Source organism: Dama dama, chromosome 14 (genome assembly GCF_033118175.1).
Source record: "Dama dama isolate Ldn47 chromosome 14, ASM3311817v1, whole genome shotgun sequence".
NCBI lineage: Eukaryota > Metazoa > Chordata > Mammalia > Artiodactyla > Cervidae > Dama > Dama dama.
Window position 1 is genome coordinate 52,364,798 of NC_083694.1, and position 27,622 is coordinate 52,392,419.

Here is a 27,622-nt window from a genome sequence, read left to right on the forward strand (position 1 = left end):
TTCAGTCGTGTCCAACTCTGTGCGACCCCATGGACAGCAGCCCACCAGGCTCCTCTGTCCATGGGATTCTCTAGGCAAGAATTCTTGAGTGGGTTTTCATTTCCTTCTCCGTTGGTTATGCCAGCTAACCAAAAAGTGAGTAGGAAAAATTTGTTTTTGTTATATTTGTTTTCTGACTAGTTGATTTTTGCTAAGTATTACCTCTTAATTTGTAATAAAATGATTCAGGGAAAGTAATACCATACACGTTTGGAAAACTGACCTCTTCACAGTTCCCTAACATGAAGTGGAGTTGTAATGATGGTAATTTCAGACTTTGTGGAAGGTTAGTTGGGGAGAGATTTTGGCTTCATGGTTTTATGTCTGTCAGATCACTTTGTTCCTAGGGATCTGCCCTGATGCTTGATGTGTGAATCAGAATGAAGTATTGATATAGCAAGCAAAGTGTAATTACTAGATTTGTTGTAAGTATGCCGCTTCGTTTGTACTGAGTAACATAGGCCGTTACTGCTAGGAAGAAAAAATTTCCATGGGTTACTACTTGTGTCTGATCCTAATTTGGGAGAGTAAAATCATTACATATACATTTATATATATAAATGTATATATATATAATATAAAACACATCACTACTAGACGGCCATTTGATCATTTGTAGAGTGATTCAGAGATGTGCCTGTTTTGATAATAAATTGTTTTAGTTTTAAATTTGTGCTTGCTGGCTTAGAGCAAAAACTATGTAATGAGAAGTTGATGTAACTATAGTACAATACACAGACTAGAAAATTGACATTGGTACAGTCTGTAGATTTCTGTTGGAGCTCTTTTTGAATACTTTTGTAAATCATAGTATACTTCTATAATAGAATAATAATTTCTTGTTTTCCCAGTGGCAGAAGACCTTTACTAGCTTTATTTAACTTAAGGTGACTGATCAAGATAGTTGTGGACAAAGAGGCTACCAGGTCCTAGCAGAGAAGAGTTCCAGATTGTACAAATGCAGTAATTTTTTTGAAAATTGAAATATATTTGACATATAACATTGTGTAAACTTAAGGTGTACAACATGTTGATTTGATGTTTCTATATTGTAATATGATTGCAGTTGTAGCATTATTCCCTCTGTCACATCACATAATTATCAATTATTTCTTTGTGATCGGAATGATTAAGATCTGGTCTCTTAACAAGTTTGACTTTAATGCAGTGTTGTCTATATTAACTATACTGTGTGTTAGATCTTCAAGGCTTATTTACCTCTGGTTAGAGTTTGTTCTCTGAAACAACATCTCTCCTATTCCCACACTCCCCAGTAACCACCAGTTTACTCTCTGTTTTTATGAGTTTGACTTTTTTAGATTCTTCATATAAGTGATATCATGCTGTTTTATCTGTCTCTGTCTGGCTTATCTCACTAGCATAATGCCCTCAAGATCCACTTTCATTGTTGCAAATGGTGAGATATCCTTCTTTCTTATAGTTGAATAATATTCCATTGTACACCCTTTCTTTAAAAAAAAACTAATTTTATTTATTAATTTATTTTTGGCTGTGCTGGGTCTTCGTTGCTGTGCAGGCTTTTCTGTAGTTGCAGCAAGCAGGGGCTACTCTGTAGTTGTGGTGCACAGGCTTTTCATTTCAGTGGCTTCTCGTTGAGGAATGTGGGCTCTAGGTCACGTGGACTTGTGCAGTTGTGGTCATGGGCTCAGTAGCTGCAACTTCTGGGCTCTAGAGCACAGGCTCAATAGTTGTGCTTGGGCTTAGTTGCTTCATGTCATGTGGGATCTTCCCAGACCAGGGATCGAACCTGAGTCTCCTGCATTGGCAGGTGGATTCTTTATCCCTGAGCCATCAGGGAAGCCCATATGCCACATCCTCTTTATGTGTTTATCTGTGGCTGGGCACTCACGTTGTCTCCATATCACGGCTGTTGTGAATAATGCTGCAATAAACACGAGAGTGCATTTATCTCTTTGATATCCTGTTTTCATCTCCTTTGGGTATGTACCCAGAAGTGGAATTGCTGAATCATATAGGAGATCCAGTTTTAACTTTTTGAGCCACCTTCATTTTGTTTTCCATATTGTCTGTACCAAGATCCACTCTTATTGTTGAGTTTATCTGTACCAAGATTTATCTTGAGTGGATCTGTACCAATTTACATTCTTGATTTACATTAGGAAAAGAAATTTTGACTTATAATCTGGCTATTAAGTAATTTAAAGCGATGATGTATTTTAACTGTACCCTCCCTAAGTCATGTCTGACTGTGCACCCCATGAACTGCACACCAGCCTTCCCTGTCCTTCACTAGCTCCTGGAGTTTGCTCAAACTCAGTCCATTGAGTCAATGATGCCATCTGACCATCTCATCCCCTGTCACCCCCTTCTCCTCTGGCCGTCAATCCTTCCCAGCATCAGGGTCTTTCCTAGTGAGTCTGCTGTTCACATCAGGTGGCCAAAGTATTGGAGTTTCAGCCTTAGTATCTGTCTTTCCAATGAATATTCAGGATTGATTTCCTTTAGGGTTGACTGGTTTGATCTCCTTGCTGTCTAAGGGACTGTCAAGAGTCTTCTCGAACACCACAGTTCGATAGCATCAATTCTTTGGCCCTCAGCCGCCTTTATGGTCCAACTCTCATGTTCATACATGACTACTGGAAAAACCATAGCTCTGACTATACCGACCTTTCTTGACAAAGTGATGTCTCTAGTTTTTAATACACTGTCTAGGTTTGTCATAGTTATTCTTCCAAGAAGCAAGCGTCTTTTAATTTTGTGGCTACAGTCACTGTCCACATTGATTTTGGAGCCCAAGAAAATGAAATCTGACAATTTCCACTTGCCATGAAGTGATGAACTGGATGTCATGATCTTCATTTTTTGAATATTGAGTTTCAAGCCAGCTTTTTCATGCTCTTCTTTTAGCTTCATTCCTTCACCTTCGTCAAGAGTCTCTTTAGTTCCTCTTCACTTTGTGCCATTGAAGTGGTATCATCTGCATATCTGAGGTTGTTGATGTTTTCACCGACAATCTTGATTCCAGCTTGTTTCCAGCGTGTGAGTCATCCAGCCCAGCATTTTGTATGATGTACTCTGCAGATCAGTTAAATAAGCAGGGTGACAATATACAACCTTGGCATACTCCTTTCCCATTTTGAACTAGTCTGTTGTTCCCTGTCCAATTCTAACTGTTGCTTCTTGAACTGCATATAGGTTTCTCAGGAGGCAGGCAAGGTGGTCTGGTATTCCCATCTCTTTAAGAATTTTCCAGTTTGTTGTGAGCCACACAGGCAAAGGCTTTAGCATAGTCAATGAAGCAGAAGTAGATTTTTTTTGTTTTAATTCCCTCGCTTTTTCTGTAATCTAGCATGTGTTGGCAATTTGATCTCTGGTTCCTCTGCCTTTTTTAAGTCCAGCTTGTACATCTGAAAGTTCTCAATTCACGTCCCAGTTCTACCCTCATACTTGATCTGGAAGGGAACAGCTACCCACGCCAGTATTCTGGCCTAGAGAATTCCACGGACAGAGGAGCCTGGTAAGCTACAGTCCATGGACTCGCAAAGAGTTGGCCACAACTGAGCAAGTGTTGCTTCTTCACTTGATCTTCATTAGTCCAATTTTATGCATTTATTCTTTGCAGCAAGCACAGTATTAAATTCCTGCGGGAGGAAATGGCAGTTCACTGAAGTATCCTGGCAGGGAAAATCCCATGGGCAGAGATGCCTGGTGCTCTACAGTCCATGGGGTCGTAAACAGTTGGACATAACTGAGCCACTGAACACACACAATATTAAATTGTGCCGGTAGAGGGTGCTGCAGAGATACCCTGAGGAAGGGACTTGTGTTCTTGGTTCTGGTGTGTTGTGATTGCTCCCTGCTCTTGCTACAAGGTTCTGGTACCTCCAATGGTGGTGCACTCCCGCTCTGCACACAGTCCGAGCATTCCCTCTGTAAACTCGTGGCCCAGGTGCTGGCTTGGTGAGGGCTTCCTGTGGCCTTCCAGAGAAAGACACAGGCTCTGCCTCGGAGCTGCCTCCAGGAGTCCTGAGTGTCTTTGTTCACCTGCCTGCTGACATTGGCTACCTGCACCCTAGAGGATGTTTCCTGTTTTCTTGTGGTCCCGCTTTGCCGGGGCAGTCCAGAAAGCTGCTTCGTCATCCACTGGTCTACAGTCACGCCTTCTACAGTGAGATGAGACTACCAGCTTTAGGGAGAGGACCTTCTTTCTTGGTTTGGTCTTCTTTGGGTTTCTCTTCCTCAGCCTTAGAATAGTTTTAAAAATTCTCTTTGTAGTCACTCTCTTGTTATAGACAATTATTTTTTTTTATTAATAAGATTTCCCTGTTCAAATTATTTTTGTGCTCTCTCCCGTATTTGGACTTATACTGACAGTAACTAATTTAACTAGTATCTAATGAAATTAGCCAGTCTGGTAGATAAAGTTCCTGATACATTTCTGGGGGGAAAATGTTTATTTTAGATAGTCTTTTTTTTTTTTTTTAAATCTCCCGAACTCCTTTTATTGGAAAACTACTGAAGAATGTCTTCTACCAAAAAATGAGGTTTTAAAAAAAAAATGAGGTTTTGAATTAAATAAATACATATATGGGGTCCAGGATTCGGAATATCCAACACAAGACAGAATCAGGAGTCCTGAGGGTGACAGTAATGGGGAGCCAGGCCAAGAGAACAGTGAACCCACATTATTAGAGCAGTCTTCAGGAGTGATTTCCTCAAGAAGACAAATTTAACGCAACACCCACAGTACCAGAAGATTTGTAAAAGAGATTTACATAATTAAGGAAGTGTTTGAATTTGAATTACTGTTAAGTACATAGAAAAATTAAGCCAATATAAAAATACTGGAAAATCATTTCGCTCCAGGGGAAACGAAATGCACTGGAAAAGACAAAGTAATAATAGTATACTATATGCCATGTTATGTTGTTTAGTCGATCAGTTGTGTCCAATTCTTTTGCGACCCCATGGACTGTAGCCTGCCAGGCTTCTCTGTCCATGGGATTTCCCAGGCATGAATACTGGAGTGAGTTGCCATACATAGTCTTTTTAGCTGATAGTCTTTTTTTGCTGTCCAAATAAAAACGTGTAATTTAACCCCAGACCTTTAGAAAATACAGTACAAACAGGTCAGAGTTCATTCAAGTCAAAGTTAAATGGAATCATTTCTTATCTCAAATTGTGATTAAAAAAAACTTTTTATTTTTTAATGGGTTATAGCTGGATTAACAATGTTGTGATAGTTTTAGGTGAATAGCAAAGGGAGTCAGCCATACATATACATGTATCCATTCTCCCCCAAACTTGCCTCCCATCCAGGCTGCCACATAACACCGAGCGGAGTTCCCTGTACTATACATTAGGTTATCCATTTTAAATATAGAAGTGTGTACATGTCCATCCCAAATTCCCTAAGTATCCCTTCTCCCCATCCTTCTTCCAACAACCATAAGTTTGTTTTCTAAGTGTGGGATCTTCCTGGATGAGGGATCAGACCTATGTCTCCTACATTGGTAGGCAGATTCTTTACCACTGAGCCAGCAGGGAAGACAAAAAATTATCTTTTTATTTACTCTTTTTTGGCAAAGGAAGGAACTAAGGCATGTTATTTTGCCTGTAAGAAGCAGCTAATAAGAGGCAGCAGGGCTTCTTGCTAGTCTTCCTAAAGCTTTTCTATATGACCCTTTTGTAGGACTTTATTGGGGAGAAGATCCAAGAGAGCTATTGTACTTACAGGTAAAATTATTTTATATGACTTAGTAAACATTGTTTAATTACTAGTACTTTGTTCTTATTTGTAATGGCAAAACAGTTTTCCTTTTTTTGAAAGATTTTGGTTTATTTGAAAAGAAGTAGGGGGAAGAACTACATAAAATGTTCTTTTTATTTAGTAGGAGTTTAGACAATAATTAACAAATGTGAAAGAAGTCTTCTGTGTGGAATACTGTATTTGTGCTCTAATTATTAACTTGATTTTATCTATTTTTAATAATTTTACTTAGTCATCCTTTTTCAGTTCAGTTCAGTTGCTCAGTTGTGTCCGACTCTTTGTGACCCCATGAACTGCAGCATGCCAGGCCTCCCTGTCCATCACCAACTCCCGGAGTCTACCCAAACTCCATCGAGTCGGTGATGCCATCCAACCATCTCATCCTCTGTTGACCCCTTCTCCTCCTGCCTTCAATCTTTCCCAGCATCAAGGTCTTTTCAAATGAGTCAGCTTTTTGTATCAGGTGGCCAAAGTATTGGAGTTTGAGCTTCAGCATCAGTCCTTCCAATGAACACTCAGAACTGATTTCCTTTAGGATAGACTGGTTGGATCTTCTTGCAGTCCAAGGGATTCTCAAGAGTCTTCTCCAACACCACAGTTGAAAAGCATTAATTCTTCAACACTCAGCTTTCTTTATAGCCCAACTCTCACATCCATACATGACTACTGGAAAAACCATAGCTTTAACTAGACCGACCTTTGTTGGCCAAGTAATGTCTCTGCTTTTGAATATGCTGTCTAGGTTGGTCATAACTTTCCTTCCAAGGAATAAGCGTCTTAATTTCATGGCTGCAATCACCATCTGCAGTGATTTTGGAATTAGAAAAATAAAGTCAGCCAGTTTCCACTGTTTCCCCATCTATATGCCATGAAGTGATAGGACTGGATGCCATAATCTTAGTTTTCTGAATGTTGAGCTTTAAGCCAACTTTTTCACTCTCCTCTTTCACTTTCATCAAGAGGCTCTTTAGTTCTTCTTCACTTTCTGCCATAAGGGTGGTGTCATCTGCATATCTGAGGTTATTGATATTTCTCCCAGCAGTCTTAATTCCAGCTTGTGCTTCCAGCCCAGCGTTTCTCATGATGTACTCTGCATAGAAGTTAAATAAGCACAGTGACAATATGCAGCCTTGACGGACTCCTTTTCCTATTTGGAACCAGTCTGTTGTTCCATGTCCAGTTGTAACTGTTGCTTCCTGACCTGCATACAGGTTTCTCAAGAGGCAGGTCACGTGATCTGGTGTTCCCATCTCTTGAAGAATTTTCCACAGTTTATTGTGATTCACACAGTCAAAGGCTTTGGCATAGTCAATAAAGCAGAAACAGATGTTTTTCTGGAACTCTCTTTTTTTTTTGATGATCCACCATCAGATGTTGGCAATTTGATCTCTGGTTCCTCTGCCTTTTCTAAAACCAGCTTGAACATTTGAAAGTTCACGCTTCACATATTGTTGAAGCCTGGCTTTTCCTGTTATTTTCTAAATTGTTCTTTACCTGTTTTCTTTAAGGTCCATATGTTTAGGTAAATTATTCTATTTTTCCACTGTACATAGAAAATTCTTATCCTTTTGATAACTAGTCAGAGCTTCATATAACTTGATTCAGCTGTTTTAAGTGGAATTGAGCTTCTGAGGAGTCCAAATTATTTTACATTCAGATCATGTTGTTTAGTATTAATTTTTTTTTTGCTTAAAATATAAACACCAAAATAGGACTGTGTAGAAAAGAGTTAACAAAGGAGGACTGAAACTACTGTTCCTGAAAGTTGTGCTCGTAAGGTTGGTTCTTGTCTGGCAATTTTAAAGCCAATTTTAAAGCTTTGGGGATGGTTTCCACCATTCTTAGAACTGAGACTAGTGACTTATTATGCCACTTAGTACAAACAATGTGGTTTGTCCTGGGCTCCTGCTTTCCTTATGGAATCTGGGATTTTGGCATATGCTAGGCAGAGGATGCCTATGTGATTAGTCTTGAGAAAAACAGACTCTTGTCTGTGAGCGTGTCACGTATGTGATGTGTCATTTCTCACATGCCACAACTCATTGCTGGGAACGTGTGTCCTCTGTGTGACTCTCCGGGAAGAGTAGTCTTGGAGTCTGTGCCTAGTTTCCTCTGAACTTCACCCTGTGTGCCTTTTCCCTTTGCCAATTTTGCTTTGTATTTGTTCGCTCTACTATGTCCTGAGCCTAAGTACAGCTGTATGCTGAGTCCTGTGAGTCCTTGTAGCAAGTCATTGATCCTTGAGTGGTCTTGAAGAGCATTTTGTTGTGACTAGTTTATCATCCAGAAATCACATTTAAGATAACTATTTCCGTGTGTGTGTGTGTGTGGCTTTTATTGATTACAGAAAATGAGTATTTGCCTAATTGAAGGTCTCTTTATGAGGATACAAAATAGCTTTTCTGCACCTTGTCTTCAGAGGAGCAATGAGTAATGAGTTGATGATAATATATAGTAAATATACATGGGTTTATAGTTTTGGAAACTTACCACCTGAAAATGTCTTCAGACACCTAGAATAAGTTTTTCTTGATGCACTTCAAGTAGATCCTCCTCCACACTCATGTTCTGTTCCCCTTCCATCTCCCTATCAGAAATAGTAAGAGGATACTCAGAACTCCTCGTTACTCTAGTAATACTGCCCCTTGCTTGTCTTGTGTACCAGAAGGAGTAAAGTGTGGTACTCCTGAGTTCTGCGTTCCCTTTCCAGGAGCCTTTTTCCTACACTCAACCTTCAGCATTGCTGAAATAATCCTTTGTCGTTTTAATCCATTTTGCCTTCTTTGATGTGATTCTATTCTTTCTGCTACCACACTCACTCCTGAGGTTAACTCATTCAGTCTAATTCCTTTAAATATATCTGTAAAATAGGTAACTTCCAACTTTTCATCTTTCACCTGAGGTCCCAGACCTCTATGTTCCTCATTCATGTATCCTGCAGCTCTACTTCTTTGGTGTCTCAAAATCACTATCCTGAAAGTCTAGACTCCCGACCCTGTCACACACCTGTCCCTCCCGTAGTCTCCCCCAGCATTATGATTTATAGTCTGATCTTTTCAGTTACTCAGGTTGAGAACTTGGAGTCATCCTTGACTTCTTTTTCTTTCACTGCACATCTAATTCATCAGTAAATCATATCCGCTCTACTTCCAACTATATAAAGAAAGATAAAATTCTCGAGGAAAGGGATAAAGAAAAATACGTGAATAGACATAGGTGAAAATGTTGGTAAAATAAAAATAATTAGAAGAAAAAGAAAAAGGAGCAGGAACTCCAGGTGGAATCACTAGTATTTTGTTAAAAAGTAAACTTGCTTATAGGGCTTCCCAGGTGGCACAGTGGAAAAGAATCCACCTGCCAATGCAGAAGACAGAAGAGACACAGATTTGATCCCTGGGTCAGAAAGATTCGCTGGAGAAGGATATGACCACCCACTCCAGTATTATTGCCTGGAAAATTCAATGGTCAGAGCAGCCTGGTGGGCTACAGTCCATGGGGTTGCAAAGAGTTGGACATGACTAAGCATGCGTGCTAACTTGCTTATGCCTTAAACTCTCTCATCAAATTGAGTTTGTAATTTTTTTGCTGTTGTTTGGCTTAACTCCAGCTTATGTTTATGAAAGAGAAAATGGGCGCTTGTTAACCAGCAGTATAGGGAGAGAATGTTATTTTTCTTTGTTTTTGATGTTTTGAAATTATATTTATAGTTATACTCAATTATAAAAATATTTGTAGTTTGGCTTTTGATTATTTTGATGTATAAACCTGATACTTGCAAAAGCCCAAATGTATCACTACCCAAATTTCCTGTATTACTACCATTGAATAATAAAGCAAAATAATTGATTTACTAAATGTTTTTAGCAGTGATTAAGCCAAGTTTTAGATTTTGATTGTTGTAATCATTTTAATATATATTTTTAACTATAGCTAATTTCTCATTTTTTTAATTTGAAGAGAGTTAGTAGAAAGTATTCATATTTGAATCATGGTTCTGCATTTCAAATTTTTATCCATTACGAGTGTGAGAGTTAATGGGACATTATTGTCCAAGGATGGTGTGGAGGTTGTTGTATTTTCTTAAAGCTTATTGACAGATAGTTTTTTCAATAATGGACCTAAAGATACCATCTGTTCTTTCATAACTTTCCTATAGGTTAAATTCTCTGCACTGGTAGCAGATTTAAGACAATCCTAAGCATCTATTAACATTTTTTTTTTTTCACAGTAATTAGTCTTCGTGTTCTAAAAATCTTTGGGGAACAAATAAAATTTCCTACCTGATGAATGAAAAGAAAAAATAACCAACTTTTAAATCTTGCTGATGAGTATAATTCCTAATGATGAAACTTATTCTTTCTATTATTGAAGGCACTGAAGCAAGCAAGATTTTTAAGGTTCACATCTATGGAATCCCCTTATCTGGGTTTGAAACCCTGCTCTACAGTGACTTGGTCAAATTATTTAACTTCTCTGTGCTTCAGTTTCTAGTTTGTAAATTGTGAATGATACCTGTTAAGAATATTGGAAGGATAAAATTAGGTGATACTTGCTAAGTATTTGAAATAGTCCCTGAAACAAATGAATGCTTGCTATTGGTGGTACTAATAGTACTACCACAGTCATGCTTTTTTCTGAGACTGCTGGTGCTTTGTGAGTGATAACCGGAAATCAGAATAGCCTGCAGAATTAGAGTAAAATACCCCTCTGAGAAGGCAAAACGTTGGCTATATTTATTTGGAACCTACATGTATATGCATGCAGTCTTTGTTCTGCAGATATGATATGCATGGATTTATGTTACCATGGTTTAGTTAAAGAATACCAGTCCCCCAGACACATGGTTCAAATTTTTGTTAACCATGGTATATTAATTGTGAGTAATTGCATAAAATGTAGACTTTGCTGTTAGCTCTTCAGTTCACAGTCACTACATAAATGCTTATCCAGTGACTGTTAACATCACTTATTTCAAAGTATAAAGTAGGTTATGGTGTATCTTTTATTTAGTTCAGTTACAGACAGCCAAGTGTGTTGTTTTGCCTGCTTGGTCTCTCAATGATAAACCCATGTAACATTTTACAATAATGAATAATTGAAAGAGGTAGCCAACAAAGATGAATGCAACAAATAAATGCAAAGTGATAATATTGAAAATGAAATTGCATGTTATCTTAGAAGATTTGAAAATGGGGACTGCAGTAAATCAACTATACTTCAATAAAAAATTAAAAAAAAAGAAAATGATGACAGCAAAATGAAGATTGGATGAGACCTAGCTCTGCATGAAGTTACAATATGAAGCATATTGAAAAAGTCTGATATACATGATAAAGGCATGATAGACATGATAAAGGCATTTCAACATTTTTTAGTTAAAATTTCACTAGGAATAGAAAGCTTCTTATGATTGAAATGGAGTGTTTATTTTTATGCTGGATTGAAGACCGCGGTAAAAAATAAAATCCAGGTTTTGCTAGTCTTCATGCCACAGTTTTGCAGTTAGTTGCAACACTGAAATATATGTTAATTATAAGAAACTGGAGATCATACAATTTCTTTAGCTGAGTTTTGGAAGAGATATGACATGAAGGCATACAATTGAAAACATTCACACATCCTAACAGGAAGTAACAGTGAGTTGTATTTGTGTAGTGTGGCAAAACGTTGACTGCACCGTACAAATTTGAATAGTGCAGGATTTGAATAGTGCATACGTGGAGTTATAGAAGAATAGCTGACCATGGGAATGTTGACAGTAGGTTTACACTAGGTATACAGCCAGAAGACCTTAGTGAAGGTGAACTTATCAGCATAAATAAGGCAAGTGGTTTGATGAAAAGGATGAATGTCTTGGGAAGTCAAACCAGCAAAAACTTCATGTTAAAGGATCTCTTAGAGATGTAAAAGTGCAAAGGATAAGGTACTGGAAGCTCATTCAGAGTTAGAAAGGAGTATGACAGTTTGCCAAGGCATAGGAAAAAAAATGCTTATTCTGTATTGTTTATCACATGAGAAGAAAGCAAAACACTGTTTTGTTGTTGTTCACTCACTAAGTTGTGTCTGACTCTTTGTGACCCCATGGACTGCAGCATGCCAGGCCTCCCTGTCCATCACCATCTTCGGAGTTTGCCCACGTTCATGTCCTTTGAGTCAGTGATGCTATCTAACCATCTCATCCGTTGCCACCTTTTCCTTTGGCCTTCAGTTTTTCCCAGCATCAGGGTCTTTTCCATGTAAACACTGTTTAAACTATTCTTAATAACTTTTCAAAAGAAATAAAACATTTCAGTTTTCAATATTTCTAAGTACTTTAAAATATGAAGTACTAAATAATAGTTTTACTTTTTAAAAAATTTCCCTATGTATTTGTAACTGATGAGAGTTTTTAAAGTTTTGACAAAATATTTACAGGTCACAGGACAATCATAATATTTCCCACTGTTTATAAGATCACAATGCAGCTTCAGCTTGTATGGTTATTTTTATGTTTCCACACTGCTGTGTATAGTGAGGAATGCCTGTATATCTTTCTCTACCTGATAACTTTAATAGGGAAAAAATAATTTCAACAGTTCTTATATAGAAGACTTTTCCAACTGTCTTTTTTGCTTTAACTTCTATAAGATGGCTAGGATTCCAATTTTATGAAATTATTTAGTTTTCTAGGGTTTTTGTGTATTCTAAAGTTATGATAGAATTACAGCCTTTCTTCTTTGTTGTAGTTCTGTTTATTCTGTCATACTGTCACTTTCTCATTTTTAATAGCACAGGTTTAGTTTAGTAAGAGACAGTGTTCTTTAACTGATACTGGTCAGTTCCCTTCCTCTTTTCCTTTTCTTTTCCTCCTTTTTATCCATGGTCTTCATGGAGATATGTATAATTATGATTTTTATGGACTAAAAAAGTAAAAAAATAGTTTTCTATTGCAGGACATTAACATATAATCCTTTTTCCCCCCTCCTTTTCTCCATCAATTAAGCCTAAAGCCATACAAGATATGCAGAGTTTTTGTTGTTTGTATGGATGCCTTGGTTGGTTGGTTTAGTCATTTATTGGTTTGTGACCCAATGAACTGTAGTTTATCAGGCTCCTTCTGTCCATGGGATTTCCCAGGTGAAAATACTGGTGTGAGTTGCCATTTCATTCTCCAGGGTATCTTCCCTACCCAGGGATTGAACCCAGGTCTCCTGCATTGACAGGCAGATTCTTTACCACTGACCCACCCAGGAAGCCCATATAGAAGCTAACTTGGTATTCAAAGCTGTTTCAAGCTCTATTTTCACGAAAAGACTCGCTGGGCAGTTATAGTTCAGTCACTCAGTCGTGGCTGACTTATCTAACCATGGACTGCAGCATGCAAGGCTTTCCTGTCCTTCACCATCTCCTGGAGCTTGCTCAAACTCATGTCCATTGAGTTGGTGATGCCATTCAACCATCTCATCCTCTGTCATCCCTTTCTCCTGCCTTCAATCTTTCCCAGAATCAGGATCTTTTCCAATGAGTCAGCTCTTTGCATCAGGTGGCCGAAGTATTGGATCTTCAGCTTCAGCACTTCCAATGAATATTCATGGTTGATTTCCTTTAGGACTGACTGGTTTGATCTCTTTGCTGTCCAACAGACTCTCAAGAGTCTTCTCCAACACCAAAGTTTGAAGGCATCAATTCTTTGATGCTTAGCCATTAATATTGTCCAGCTCTCACATCCATACATGGAAAAACAATAGCTTTGACTATAATGACCTTTGTAGGCAAAGTGGTGTCACTGCTTTTTAATACACTGTCTAGGTTTGTCATTGCTTTTCTTCCAAGGAACAAGTGTCTTTTAATTTCATGGCTGCAGTCACCTTCCACAGTGATTTTGGAGCCCAAGAAAATAAAGTCTGTCACTGTTTCAGCTGTTTCCCCATCTATTTGCTGTGAAGAGATGGAACTGGATGCTATCATCTTTGTTTTTTGAATGTTGATTTTCAAGCCAGGTTTTTCATTCTCCTCTTTCACCTTCATCAAGAGGCCGTTTAATTCCTCCTTTCTGCCATAATGGTGGTGTCATCTGCATATCAGAGATTATTGATATTTCTCCTGGAAATCTACAGAAATGGTATGGAGCTAACAGAAGCAGAAGATATTAAGAAAAAGTGGCAAGAATACACAGAAGAACTATACAAAAAAGGCCTTCACGACCCAGATAATCATGATGGTGTGATCACTCACCTAGAGCCAGACATCTTGGAATGTGAAGTCCAGTGGGCCTTAGGAAGCTTCACTATGAACAAAGCTAGTGGAGGTGATGGAATTCCAGTTGAGCTATTTCAAATCTTAAAAGATGATGCTTTGAAAATGCTGCACTCCACTTGCCCGTAAATTTGGAAAACTCAACAGTGGCCACAGGAATGGAAAAAGTCAGTTTTCATTCCAATCCCAAAGAAAGGTAATGCCAAAGAATGCTCAAACTACCACACAATTGCACTAATCTCACACGCTAGTAAAGTAATGCTCAAAATTCTCCAAGCCAGGCTTCAACAGTATGTGAACCATGAAACTCCAGATGTTCAAGCTGGATTTAGAAAAGGCAGAGGAACCAGAGATCAAATTGCCAACATCCACTATGTCATTGAAAAAGCAAGAGTTCCAGAAAAACATCTACTTCTGCTTTATTGACTACATCAAAGCCTTTGTGTGGATCACAACAAACTGTGGAAAATTCTGAAAGAGATGGGCATACCAGACCACCTGACCTGCCTCCTGAGAAATGTGTATGCAGGTCAGGAAGCAACAGTTAGAACTGGACATGGAACAACAGACTGGTTCCAAACTGGGAAAGGAGTATGTCAGGGCTGTATTTTGTCACCCTGCTTATCTAACTTATTGCAGGGTACATCAAGAGAAACACTGGGCTGGATGAAGCACAAGCTGGAATCAAGATTGCCAGGAGAAATATTAATAACCTTAGATACGCAGATGATAACACTGTTTTGGCATAAAGTGAAGAGGAATTAATGAGCCTCTTGATGAAAAGTGAAAGAGGAGAGTGAAAAAGTTGGCTTAAAGCTCAACATTCAGAAAACTATGATCATGACATCCGGTCCCATCACTTCATGACAAATCAATGGGGAAACAGTGACAGAGTTTATTTTTTGGGCTCCAGAGTCACTGCAAATGGTGACTGCAGCCATGAAATTAAAAGATGCTTACTCCTTGGAAAAAAGCTATGACCAACCTAGACAGCATATTAAAAAGCAGAGACATTGCTTTGCCAACAAAGGTCCATCTAGTCAATGCTATGGTTTTTCCAGTAGTCATGTATGGGTGTGAGAGTTGGACTATAAAGAAAGCTGAGCGCTGAAAAATTGATGCTTTTGAACTGTGGTGTTGGAGAAGACTCTTAAGAGTCCATTGGACTGCAAGGAGATCCAATCAGTCAATCCTAAAGGAAATTAGTCATGAATATTAATTGCAAGGACTGATGCTGAAGCTGAAACGTCAATACTTTGGCCACCTGATGTGAAGAACGGAGTCACTGGAAAAGACTATGATGCTGGGAAAGATTGATGGTGGGAGGAGAAGGGGTTGACAGAGGATGAGGTGGTTGGATGGCATCACCGACTCAATGGACAGGAATTTGAGCAAGCTCCTGGAATTGGTGATGGTCAGGGAAGCTTGGTGTACTGCAGTCCATGGGGTCGCAAAGAGTCAAACACAGCTGAGCAACTGAACTGAACTGAACTGAACCTGGCAATCTTGATTCCAGCTTGTGATTCATTGAGCCTGGTATTTGCATGTTGTAATATGCATATAAGGGTGACCATATACAGCCTTGACATACCCCTTTCCCATTTTTGAACCAATCCATTGTTCCATATAATGTGTAATTGGCAACTTCTCTAGAGTTTGCACTGTCCTTTCCCTGTGAGATTTTTTCATTTTAACTGTATATTAACATAGTGAAACTATAAGCAGGTATATTTTTGTTTCAGAAATGTGGAAAGTGAGGCTTTGAAGTGTGTGACTTGCCAAGGATCACACTAGGAATTTATAATTTTTTTCTGATAGGCAAAATTAGAGGGGGCAGCAGCAGCAGCAGCAGAGGATGAAATAGTTAGATAGCATCCCCTACTCAATGGATATTTATTTGAGCAAACTCCAGGAGATTGTGAAGGACAGAAGAGCCTGGCATGCTGAAGTCCATGGGATTGCAAAGAATTGGTCATGACTTAGCAGTTGAACAACATTGACTGATAGGCCAGAAAGTGACAAATTATAACGTTAAGTGACTATGCAGTTTTGGAGTCAGAGTCATGGCCCAATAGTTATGTGGTTTGAGCAAATCACTTCTACTTTCTGGAAACAAATTTTATCATTTGTTGTATGGAGGTTGTTTTAAAATGTGAATGCAACAATATAGTAAATGTCTGAAAACATTCAATAAACAGCTGCTATAATATGGTAATTATTAATATGATAACACCATAATCTTATTCTTAGGAGGTTTGATTTCAAATTTTGGGTCAATAAATAATGTTAAATGTGTTTTCTCTGTGCTTTGTTAACCTTCTATACTAACAGTTATCATAGAACTTACCATACAGGTTGTAATTGTCTATTATTTTCCTCCTATACTAGATTGTGAACTCCTTGAAAAAAATAGGTGTAATAGCAGTTTGCTGAAAACATTATTTATAGAGTTAATAAGAGAAGGTTGAATGCTTTGAATTCCCTAGTGAAGCACTTAATATTCACATTAGGTGTTTGTGGTACTAATAATATCTAATTACTGAGATGTTATTCCTAATAGACCCAGCTTGTCTCCATAGGAAACCTGTTGTGCTTTAATGAAATATAATTTTAGAAATGGCTGTTATAGCTTGATAGAAAACAATTATACAGTTTTAATGCTGGAAGAATCCTTAGAGTTCATGTGTTGTACGTCTTCTATTTTGTAGAAGAGGAAGCAGAGCCTCAAGGGGATAGGTGCTTTCACTAAGGTTACACTGTTGTCACTTCGTGTTGACAGTGAAGTGAAAGTTGCTCAGCTGTGTCTGACTCTTTGCAACCCCATGGACTATACAGTCTATGGAATTATTTAGGACAGAATACTGGAGTGAGTATCTTTCCTTTCTCCAGGGGATCTTCCCAACCCAGGGATAGAACTCAGGTCTCCCACATTGCAGGTGGATTCTTTACCAGCTGAGCCACAAGGGAAGCCCAAGGATACTAGAGTGGGTATCCTATCCCTTCTCCAGGGGCTCTTCCCTACTCAGGAATCAAACTGGGGTCTCCTACATTGCAGGAGGATTCTTTACCAACTGAGCTATCAGGAAAACCTGGCAAACACCATATAGAACTTTAATTTTTAAAACAAGCAAAAGAAAAGAAGGGGTGATACTTGCTAAACTCTTAGTATTGGTTCCTGAGGGGGCTGAGATTAGAGAGAAGGAGAAATTCCCTACATACTTTGGTATTCTTTAGCTTTTTACAGTGACTATATGATAGTTTTGTAACTTAAATGAAAGTGAAGGTCGCTCATTCGTGTCCAGCTCTTTGCGACCCCATGGACTATATAGTCCCTGGAATTCTCCAGGCCAGAATACTGGAGTAGGTAGCCTTTCCCCTCTCCAGGGGATCTTCCGAACCCAGGGATCGAACCCAGTTCTTCTGCATTGGAGGAAGATTCTTTACCAGCTGAGCTACAAGGAAGGCCCTTTGTAAGTTAAAAACCCATAATTGGGACTTCCTTGCTGGTCCAGTGAGTAAGACTCTGTGCTTCCAATTCAGGGGGCCCGGATTCGATCCCTCATCAGGGAACTAGATCCCACATGCCACAAATAAGATCCATCACAACCAAATAAAAAAATAAATAAGTAAATAAATAAACCAACCCCAAATCCTATAATAGGAAAAATCATATGTAAAACACCCATGAGAGATGCAGGCTGAAACAAAATATGTAGAGAATGTGAGACATGTCTCTGTCCTCATTGACCTGACTTTTTAGTTGGAGAAACTAAGTTGTTTTAAATTAATGAATTTATTTTAATTGGAGGATAATTGCTTTTTCAATATTGTGATAGTTTTTGCCATACATCAACATGAATTGATGTTGGGATACATGTGTCCCCCAGTCCTGAACTCCCCGTCCTCCTCCCTCCCCATTCCATCCCTCTGGGTTGTCCCAGAACACCAGCTTTGGGTGCCGTGCTTCATACATCATACTTGCGCTATAATGTACATGTTTCAATGTTATTCTTTCAAATCATCCCACCCTTGCCTTCTCCCACTGAGTGTAAAAGTCTGTTCTTTACATCTGTGTCTCCTTTGCTGCCCTGCCTGTAGGATCATCTAAATTCCATCAGTTCAGTTCAGTTCAGTCGCTCAGTTGTGTCTGACTCTTTGTGACTCCATGGACTGCAGCACGCCAGGCTTCTCTGTGTATCACCAACTCCCAGAGCTTGCTCACACTTCATGTCCATCGAGTCAGTGATGCCATCCAACCGTCTCATCCTCTGTTTTCCCTTTCTTCTCCTGCCTTCAATCTTTCCCAGCATCAAGGTCTTTTCCAGTGACTCAGTTCTTCGCATCAGGTGACTAAAGTATTGGAGCTTCAGCTTCCGCATCAGTCCGTTCAATGAATACTCAGGACTGATTTCCTTTAGGATGGATTAGTTGGATCTCCTTGCAGTCCAAGGGACTCTCAAGAGCCTTCTCCAACACCACAGTTCAAAAGCATCAATTCTTTGACGCTAAGGTTTCTTTATAGTCCAACTCTTACATTCACACATGGTTACTGGAAAAAACCATTCCATATACATGCATTAATATACAGTATTTGTTTTTCTCTTTCTGACTCACTTCAATCTGTATAATAGGCACCAATTTCATCCACCTCATTAGAGCTGACTCAAATGCATTCCTTTTTACAGCTGAGGAATATTCCATTGTGCATTTGTACCACAACTTCTTTATCCACTGGTCTGCTGATGGACTTCTGTGTTACTTCCATGTCCTAGCTATTGTGAATAGTGCTGCAGTGAACATTGGGGTACATTTGTCTCCTTCAATTCTGGTTTCCCCAGGGCGTATGCCCAGCAGTGGGATTGCTGGGTTGTGTGGCAATTCTATTCTTAGTTTTTTAAGGAATCTCCACACTGTTTTCTGTAGTTATAAAGAATTTAAGGCACAATTAGAAATAATACAATGAAGTGGCTGATTAATATTTAATTTGTATAGACAGTGTTTGTTATGTGAGTTCAAAGACAGTTCATAGCAATTTATAGGAATCATTAAAATTATGAGTATTAGGTTATAATTATCTCTATTTTCATTGATTATACTTTGCTCACTGCTACAATAGTGTGTTTGGAAGGTTTTCCTCAAAGCTCACTGACTTTGTTGTATCTTTATTATATATTTGATCATTTTTACATGACTTCTGGAAGGTATCCTGAAATATTTACAGGAAGTAAAATTTTTTTTGTTTTACCACTTACTAAGCTCCTATTTGCATAGGACCACTCTCTTTTTTTTTCATTTATTTTTATTAGTTGGAGGCTAATTACTTTACAATATTGTAGTGGTTTTTGTCATACATTGACATGAATCAGCCATAGATTTACATATATTCCCCATCCCGACCACTCTCTTGTCTTGTTTATGGAAGGAAAAACCCTGCCATTGGAAAAGTAAACCTTTGGAAAACAAGGATCAGGTTTAGTATTGACTGCTCAGCTGCCATTATTTTGAAATTTAAAAAATCTTATATTTAGTTTGTTTATATTCTTTACTCCTTTTATAAAATGCTCCGTAGCATATTTTTAATGTTTGGAGAACTGTAATAAAAACTATTCTAGTAAGTGTGGGTATACATTGTTGGCAGAGAGAGGTGCACTGTAGATAGATCACGTTGCCTCTTGAGTACAAGAGGTATGTAATAGCCATATGAGTTTAAGTAAATTAACTTTTCTGGAGTTTACATTTCCTAACAATAAAGAAAAAATAATGATATCATAACAAATATAAAGAAATGTTAGGTTTAACTGAATTTTATAGTTGATGAAAACCCTTTACAAATAAAGTGATAGTGTTAATTGGATTCCTAAAACTTCCTTAGCATCAGGAGGCACAGAATAAGTAGTTAATAATATATGCTGGATAGTATCTTCACTAGTATAACAACATTTTTTAGTAATGAGTTTCATATGCCTTTTTTTTTTCTTTTCAAACTGAAGATACAGTATTGATAGTCTACTCAGTGAACATGACTGTTGAGGGCCAGTTGATTGATTGTATTAATCTGGCTTGATGCAAAGAGAGAGTACAGTGTTTTATTCTAATTTTTTTTTAAGTTTTCTTACTTTTAATTTAATTATATTAGTTGATCTTGATCAATATGTTTGGAATAACTCTAAGGCAAACAATCTCTAATTTTTACCTAGAAATTAGTTCATGTCTCAGTACTGTATTTTGTTTCAGTTAACAATTTGTGGCTATTTTTATCACAGTTTCTGTTCATTGGTAATCTTTCAGAAGCAGAAATAGAGATCTGGGAATTTAAATAATTTATTTCTTTGTGATTTTATTATGTATCTTGATGGATTCTTATTTGTGATGTTTCTCTAAAAAAAGTTATTTGTAAGTATAGAGCTAGACAGATTGTATAGTTACTATTAAAAGGCTTTTGCTCACTGGGCTTCTATATATTCTTGATACCTCATTTCTTCTTTTTTTCCCCCCAATATTTTCAGATGTTTTGGAATGTTATTAAGCCCAGGTCGAAACGTGAAGAACAGTGACATGCATTTACTGGATATGGTAATGAAAATCTTTAGCACCTTAACCAAGTATAGTTGATAGTTATTTTATGTTTTTAAAGTATTTTCTATTTTGAAATCGTCATTTTGTCAAAATTACTTCTAACTTTCAGCCGTGTGATAGTAGTCATTTAATTTGGAACCCCATACTTAAAATTTCTAATAAGCGAGAAACTTAGGAGTTAAAAAACTTTTGTAGAAAGAATCATATGCACGTTGAAAGCAGATAAAAGGATAGTGTTATGAAAAAGTTCATCTACTCATCTGTTTGACTTCTTAGGAAAATATCCTTTCTTTGAGCCAAACATAACAAGTACATGATTATAACAGGCATATCCAGAGTGGATATGGTTCCTTTCATTTATTTTAATGCAGTGGTATTGATGTTAATTTGAGTACTGTGATGGATGCGTTTGTTTTCTTTAAAGCATTTCCCTTTCTGAGTTGTTCCTTCTTGATTACCTTTCATTAGCAAAGTATATTTACTGTGGGAGTGGTATTCATTTAAGGAATGCCCTTGAAGGTTAATATATATTTAAGAGTTGGTATTTGATGTAAAAATGGCAAGCCATCTTAACTTTTAAACAGAAATACCTGTTAATAGTGCAGTTAATGAAAACATCCAGTTTATGGTTTAGAAATGTTATAAGAAATAGTTATTTTAGTATAAATATAAAGTTCTTAAATGAGATTTTTCTTTTAGGTAGCACTACATGTTCTCCTTTCAGCTGTATTTTACAAATGTCATTTAAATATCACAAATTATATCATCTTTTTCTTTATTTCAGGATAATACCACAGTGATTTTTTAGTATTAGTAGGATGGTTTATTCAGCATTTTTGAGCACCTAATTGTATGCCAAGTATTGTGTGGAGTGCTGGCATTATAGATATGGTAATAAAGTTCTAACATCTTTGGGTTCATAATCTTGTGATGGAAACAGATCTTTAAATCTGTAATGATATCATTGGGTTAAATGCTCTCATAGAGTCAGTACAGTGAGCCACAGAAATAGCGAGGAAGCATTGCTTGGGTAGGTAAGGTAAGGACAACCAGTTACATTAAATGTGAAAACAAATTAGCTATTGGTTCATCTCTCTTCCATCCATTTTTACAGCATATCAGTAATGCAGGTGGTTTTGCTTAAGGCAAGAGATTGCATTTTGGAGCCCTGAAAATTCTGTGAGGAGGGAGTTTCAAGGACATTAAATACTTATCAGCTCCTAGATCCTAATTGGTAATGATCTTGCAGAGTTTAAAAGATTAAGATGAATCACTGGCAGAGATTTAGAGACCTGGCGTGAGCTTCTGATCCCCCTTCACTTGTAGTGCATCCCTCCACCTTGAAGAATCCATACTGAAATCAAAGGCTTGTCAGCACTGAAGCTCCTGTAGGGAGCAGTGGGCTTACCAGTGCAATAAATAGTTGATCAAGTTGGAGAGCTTGTATGTACAATTATCAGCAGTTGTGATTTGTTGTCACCCAATGCTATTAATCTTCATGGTATCTTAATACACAGTTATTGAGCTTTAACCAGACTACATCTAATAAAAAGGAACTGATTACCTTATAATGAAGACTATGGGACAGTTGTGGTTATTATAGGTTATACCTTTGTAATCACCTGAAATCATATTCCTTGTAACTTTGCCTAATGTGTCTTAGTTCTGCCCTCTAGAACAAGATATTAATACTTCTATGACATATCCAAATACGTGAACTCTTTGAAAACAGATTTCCCCTTGCACTTTATTCTGACAAACTTTGAAAAAGGGTACAACTGAACGTCAATTTTTTTTTTTTGGAGCGTCAGAATTTATGAGGCTTTTCCATTTGAGTTGAATCATTTTTGAGCAGTGCCTACTTTGTTCCCTGAATGCTAAATGAGCAGGATTAGCTGAGACTTCTCTATACATTTATAAATTTTGTTTAATATAAAATATACATGAAAAAGAAAGCTCTATTTATAAACAAAATATAGTTTTAGTCAGATGAATTACTTATATATATTATACATAGTAGATAAAACCACATATAAATAAAATTAATTAAGCTCTTTTGGCGGGGGGGTGCAGATAATGGACTCTGAATTTTATCCCAGTAGTGAGAAAAGTTTTGAAGATACTTGTAGTGTAGGAATAAGGAAATTAGAATTTTTGATTTACAACCATTGATACCTAGGAAATGCTGAACAGGAAAGTACCAAAAAGAGGTGAAAACTCAGTAGAGTCAGATTTCGTGGAACTGGAACACAACTTAGAATCCTAGAGGTGCCTCAGAAAGTTTGTGAAAGAAAGTGAAGTCGCTCAGTCGAGTCTGACTCTTTGTGACCCCATGGACTGTAGCCTACCACGCTCCTCCGTCCATGGGATTTTTCCAGGCAAGAGTATGGAGTGGGTTGCCATTTCCTTCTCTAGGGCATCGTCCTGACCCAGGGATTGAACCCTGTTCTCCTGCATTGTAGGCAGATGCTTTTACCCTCTGAGCCACCAGGGAAGTCCAGAAAGTTTGTGAATCTTCATAATTAACTATTTATTGAGACACTAGGCCAGTAGTTGGACTCACAGAAATAAAATTTACATTGTAATCTAATACACTTATAAATGGTAAAAAAGAAAAGCTGAAGTAAAATTTTTATGAAATAATTCTTAAATTATGAAATTTAAGAAATAGTGAAATTTATGAAATAATTCATGTTTGATGAAATCTGTTATTTTTTTCTTCTACTTGATTAAAAAGTCTGATCATAATCCACTAAATTGATTTTATGATCCACAGATGGGTCACAAACTGCTGTTTGGAAATCATTAGCCTGTTAACTCCGTTAAGTCAGGACCATTCTCGTTTTCTTTGCTGGACACTCACAGGCATAGAGTGTGACTCATAGTAGTCTCATATTTGCTTAAGGAATGAATGGATTAGTGAGAACTTATGTTTCTTTCTTTCTTTGTGTGTTATCTCCTCCTCCTGATAACATCTGTGTGCTTTACCCTGCTGTCCCTACTTGACCTCACAGCTTCAGGTACCTCATAACTTGACAGTAGTTCATTCATGGCTTTGTATCTGATTCTTCAGCTTATGTTCCATTGCGAAGTGCCATATTCTGTTTCTATTTCCTGTTTTATTTTCTTAAGAGGAGGGCATCTGGTGGTTCCAGCCTGGCCTCTTTGGGGCAGAGGTGTTTGTTGTCCAGATGTCCTTTCCCTGATGTCCCTGATCTTGTCAGCCCTCTTGGGGGAGGGAAGGTCTGCAGAGGAGCTGGGAAAGAACTCTAGAGCAAAGATTGTGAAAGTCTCTTCATAAGGGGATGGGAGCAAGCCAGGCTATGTAATAGAAATATCTAGTACAATAACAGGAATGACTCAAGGAGAAACTTTTATTGAAGGCTTTTAATGTATGAGACAGTATTTTTGTGGTTGTGAAGACTAAAAAGAAATAAAAATATGTTTGATTTGGTTAGGCTGTTTTGCTTACAGGGAACAAAGGTTCACTTAGAGCAGCTGAAAAACAAAAGAGGTTATTGACCTTGATGAAATTGTACCTGAACCTGAAGAGTGGTCTCTGTCTGATCTCTTCCTGTCTGCCTCCCCTCTCCACATGGGCTTGCTCTTTCAGTGAGCCTCTTTCCTAGGAGCTGACCCCGTTATCACAGCTCTGGTGCTCTGCTCCCTTTTCTCTTTCTGCACCTTCTTCTCTCTCTCCCTCCTTTGCTTCCTTCATTGCCCGCCTCTTTCCTTTTTTCCCTCTCCTGCCCTTTTCCCTCCTTGCCCTTTCTCTCCCTCCCTGTCTCTTCTCTGCCCTTCTCTCTAGGTTCCCCACTCTCTGCCCCTTCAATTCACCTCCTTTGTAAATGCCTTTGTTTTTTGACTACGTGGTTCATTATTTTTAAGGATTTTTTTGTGTGTTTGTTTTCCCCATTTCTTGCTTAACACTTAGCAGTTTCCTAATACTGTGCTGTTCCTTATATATTTTCCCGTACCTTAAATTCAGTTATTACTTCATTTTGCCTGTGGTCTGTCATTTTCATATCAAAACCTTTCAGCTCCACTGCTAACTGCCCACTTTCCTGGGTATTTGTTAATTGAAAGAGAGAATTTGATTGGTTTAGCTCATTTTTTGGACTCAAGCATAGCATACGCTTTTGTCCAGAAATAAACTAGATATTTTGGGGTCAGGTGCTCATTCTTGCTCTGAATGGGGGTCTAATTAGAGAGTAGAGAGAGAAGATAGGCACATGGAAGGGAGGGAGGGACACAGGGAAAGAGAATGAATATGAATATATAAGTGTGTTGGAGGTACTGAGTGGATTTCCTTTACATGGTCTTGAGTGTTTTTCCACTCTGCTTTACAGTCTGATCAGTGAACTATCGCCAGTACAGTAGAAAAATGTACATAGTAATTACCAAATGACTGAAATAGTTTCATAAGGATTCAGAGAAGCATCTGTGTGTGGGAAATACTGGAAAAAAAAAGTTTTTTGTCTTTTAGCCTGACATTTTTAGCGCTCTCCATTCATAATATGAGGAAATTGGTATAGAAAATTGAAAGTATTGTAGATAATAATACTCTTTTGCAAATGCTTATATTTGTATACTGTGTGCTTTTCTCCCATGGGACAACCTCTAAGCTCCCCCACACCACATACACACATACATATACATAACTGAATGTGGCCTTGCTTTAACTATAGAAGTTTCTGCTTTAATGAGAGTCAAGAGCTGGCTTGGTAAAAGTCTTAAGGAGTGGAGGAAGTGAAGAGCAAGAAGAGAAGAAAAGGAGAGAATGGAAGAAGGAGAATAAATATAAGGGTAGAGGAAGATAGTTAACAACCTTGGGTATAGATTACAAACCAGGATTAGTCTCCTAATATTGATTTATGATTGTAAGAAAGTGTCTGTATATCTGGCATATAGACAATAGAAAAGTATTAACTTTAAAGGTGTTAATTGTGACAAAGGAAATTAGTTATTTTAAGAATATATTAAAAATTAGAACATTAGAAGAAAAATTTTAATGTTTTCCTGTGATTAGCTTAATTCTCACTTCATATATCCTTGTATGTCTGGGTATGTGAGATTTTGACAACCAGCCTAAGATAAAGTTAAATATAACTTCATACCAATACTGTTTCTGTGAGTCAGCATCAAAGGGCATACCTTTTATCCTAGAGTTTGTGTCTCTAAATAGAAATGCTGGAGAAAGCTGCAGGAGAATTTAATATTTAAAGAAATGCTTCTGTAGAGTGAAAAAAATTTACCAAGAAAATAAATGCCCTGAGTGTAAATTCAAATTTAATTAATTGGATTGCTTAAAGTAAGATATAAGTTAAAATGATGATTTTGGGGGTGTAAATATTCTCAGTGATTTCTGTTTGAAATGTCATAGGAATCCATGGGAAAGAGCTGTGATGGGAGAGCTTATGTTATCACTGGCATATGGAACCCCAATGCACCAATATTTCTGGCACTTAATGAAGAAACCCCAAAAGGTGACTTTTCCTAAAAGATTATTCAATATTTATTATAAAATTTGCATTATGGACAATATTGTTTTGCCATGTTTAAAAAATATTCTGGTACTTATTTTAAATGGAGTTATTCTTCTTTTCATACTTTATGTGTCAATGGGGATAATCTCCTATAACTGTTCAGAAGAAAGACCTCCAAGAATATGTGGATTAATTTTATTACATTCTTCAGGAAAGTATTTGGGCTTACTGTTTCATGTGTCATAATAGGGTTATTTTATTTGTAGGGGAAAAGAATATGAAAGAAATGAAAGAAAATTCTGGAATTTTTGCTTATATTTGATATCTATTTTAACTTTTTTTGTTTATATTACAGATTACTTATATATATATTTTTATTTACTAATTGTTTATTCCAGCCTTTTGACCTTTGGGAATTTAGTAATGTATATTTAAGATTTCATTTATGGCAAGTATTTTTTTTAAGTTTTTAATTTTTTCATTTTGTTTACTATGTCTAGTGTTGAACAGAATTTATAGATGATAAATAGGCTCATTTTTCATTTTTCCCATTGTTTTTACTCCTACTTTATCTAGATATCTGTTCATTGCCCATGTGACATTTTGTTGTTTTCTTGTCTACTGTCTGCCTTTAAACTAAAATTTAGTTTCACCTCATGGAGTTATAGTGAAAGTTGTTCAGTTGTGTCTGACTCTTTGAGACCCCATGGACTACACTGTCCGTGGAATTCTCCAGGCCAGAATACTGGAGTGGGTAGCCAATACTTTCTCCAGGGGATCTTCCCAACCCAGGGATTGAACCTAGGTCTCCTGCATTGCAGGAAGATTCTTTACCAGCTGAGCCAGCAGGGAAGCCCAAGAATACTGGAGTGGGTAGCTTAACCTTCTCCAGAGGATCTTCCTGACCCAGGAGTCGAAGCAGGGTCTCCTGCATTGTAGGTGGATTCTTTACCAACTGAGCTACCAGGGAAGCCCCTCATGAGTTATAATCTTCTACTAAATGCTTTACTGTGACTCAACACAATAATTTATCTTGAGAAAATATGGATCAGTTTGCTTGATTCTTAGTTTTATATTATTTACTTTATATCCACAATAGACTTTTGGTTAAAGACAGGAGCATTAGTGAATATGGATATGGAAAGATATTAATGAAGAACAGTAAATGATAATTATTCTCAGGAGTATTTACCACTTCCATAAATTGCATGCATTTGCTCACACATCAAGCTGTTTCAAAATGAGGGCTAAAAAGAGAAAGATAATGATGATTATATAAAATTTAGGTTTTCCTATATAGGAATAAATAATCTTTACACCCACAGTTTGTTATTTCTGGATACAGACTTGTCAATACCAGTCTATAAACATCTTCCTTTTAATCATTCAGAAAATCAACATGAAAATGAAAAAAAATAAGTCAGCTGATAATTTTGAAGAATAAAATACAGACATTTCAAACAATAACTTATAAAAGCAGTTTTAATCTGTTTTAAATGTAACACATAGTTCAGTTTCATTTTGTAGTTTAACA

The 27,622-nt window shown here is 37.3% G+C and overlaps 1 protein-coding gene across 8 annotated transcripts in view; it reads left to right on the top strand.

Moving 5' to 3' along the window:
* The window catches only part of RABGAP1L (RAB GTPase activating protein 1 like), a 677,120-nt gene that overhangs the window by 100,876 nt on the left and 548,622 nt on the right, over positions 1-27,622 (top strand). For all 8 annotated transcript variants that reach the window (XM_061160753.1, XM_061160754.1, XM_061160755.1 and 5 more), the window contains exons 8-9: positions 20,533-20,599; positions 25,986-26,088. In XM_061160753.1, the coding sequence (XP_061016736.1) occupies positions 20,533-20,599; positions 25,986-26,088 (170 nt within the window). The remainder of the gene's footprint in view (positions 1-20,532; positions 20,600-25,985; positions 26,089-27,622) is intronic.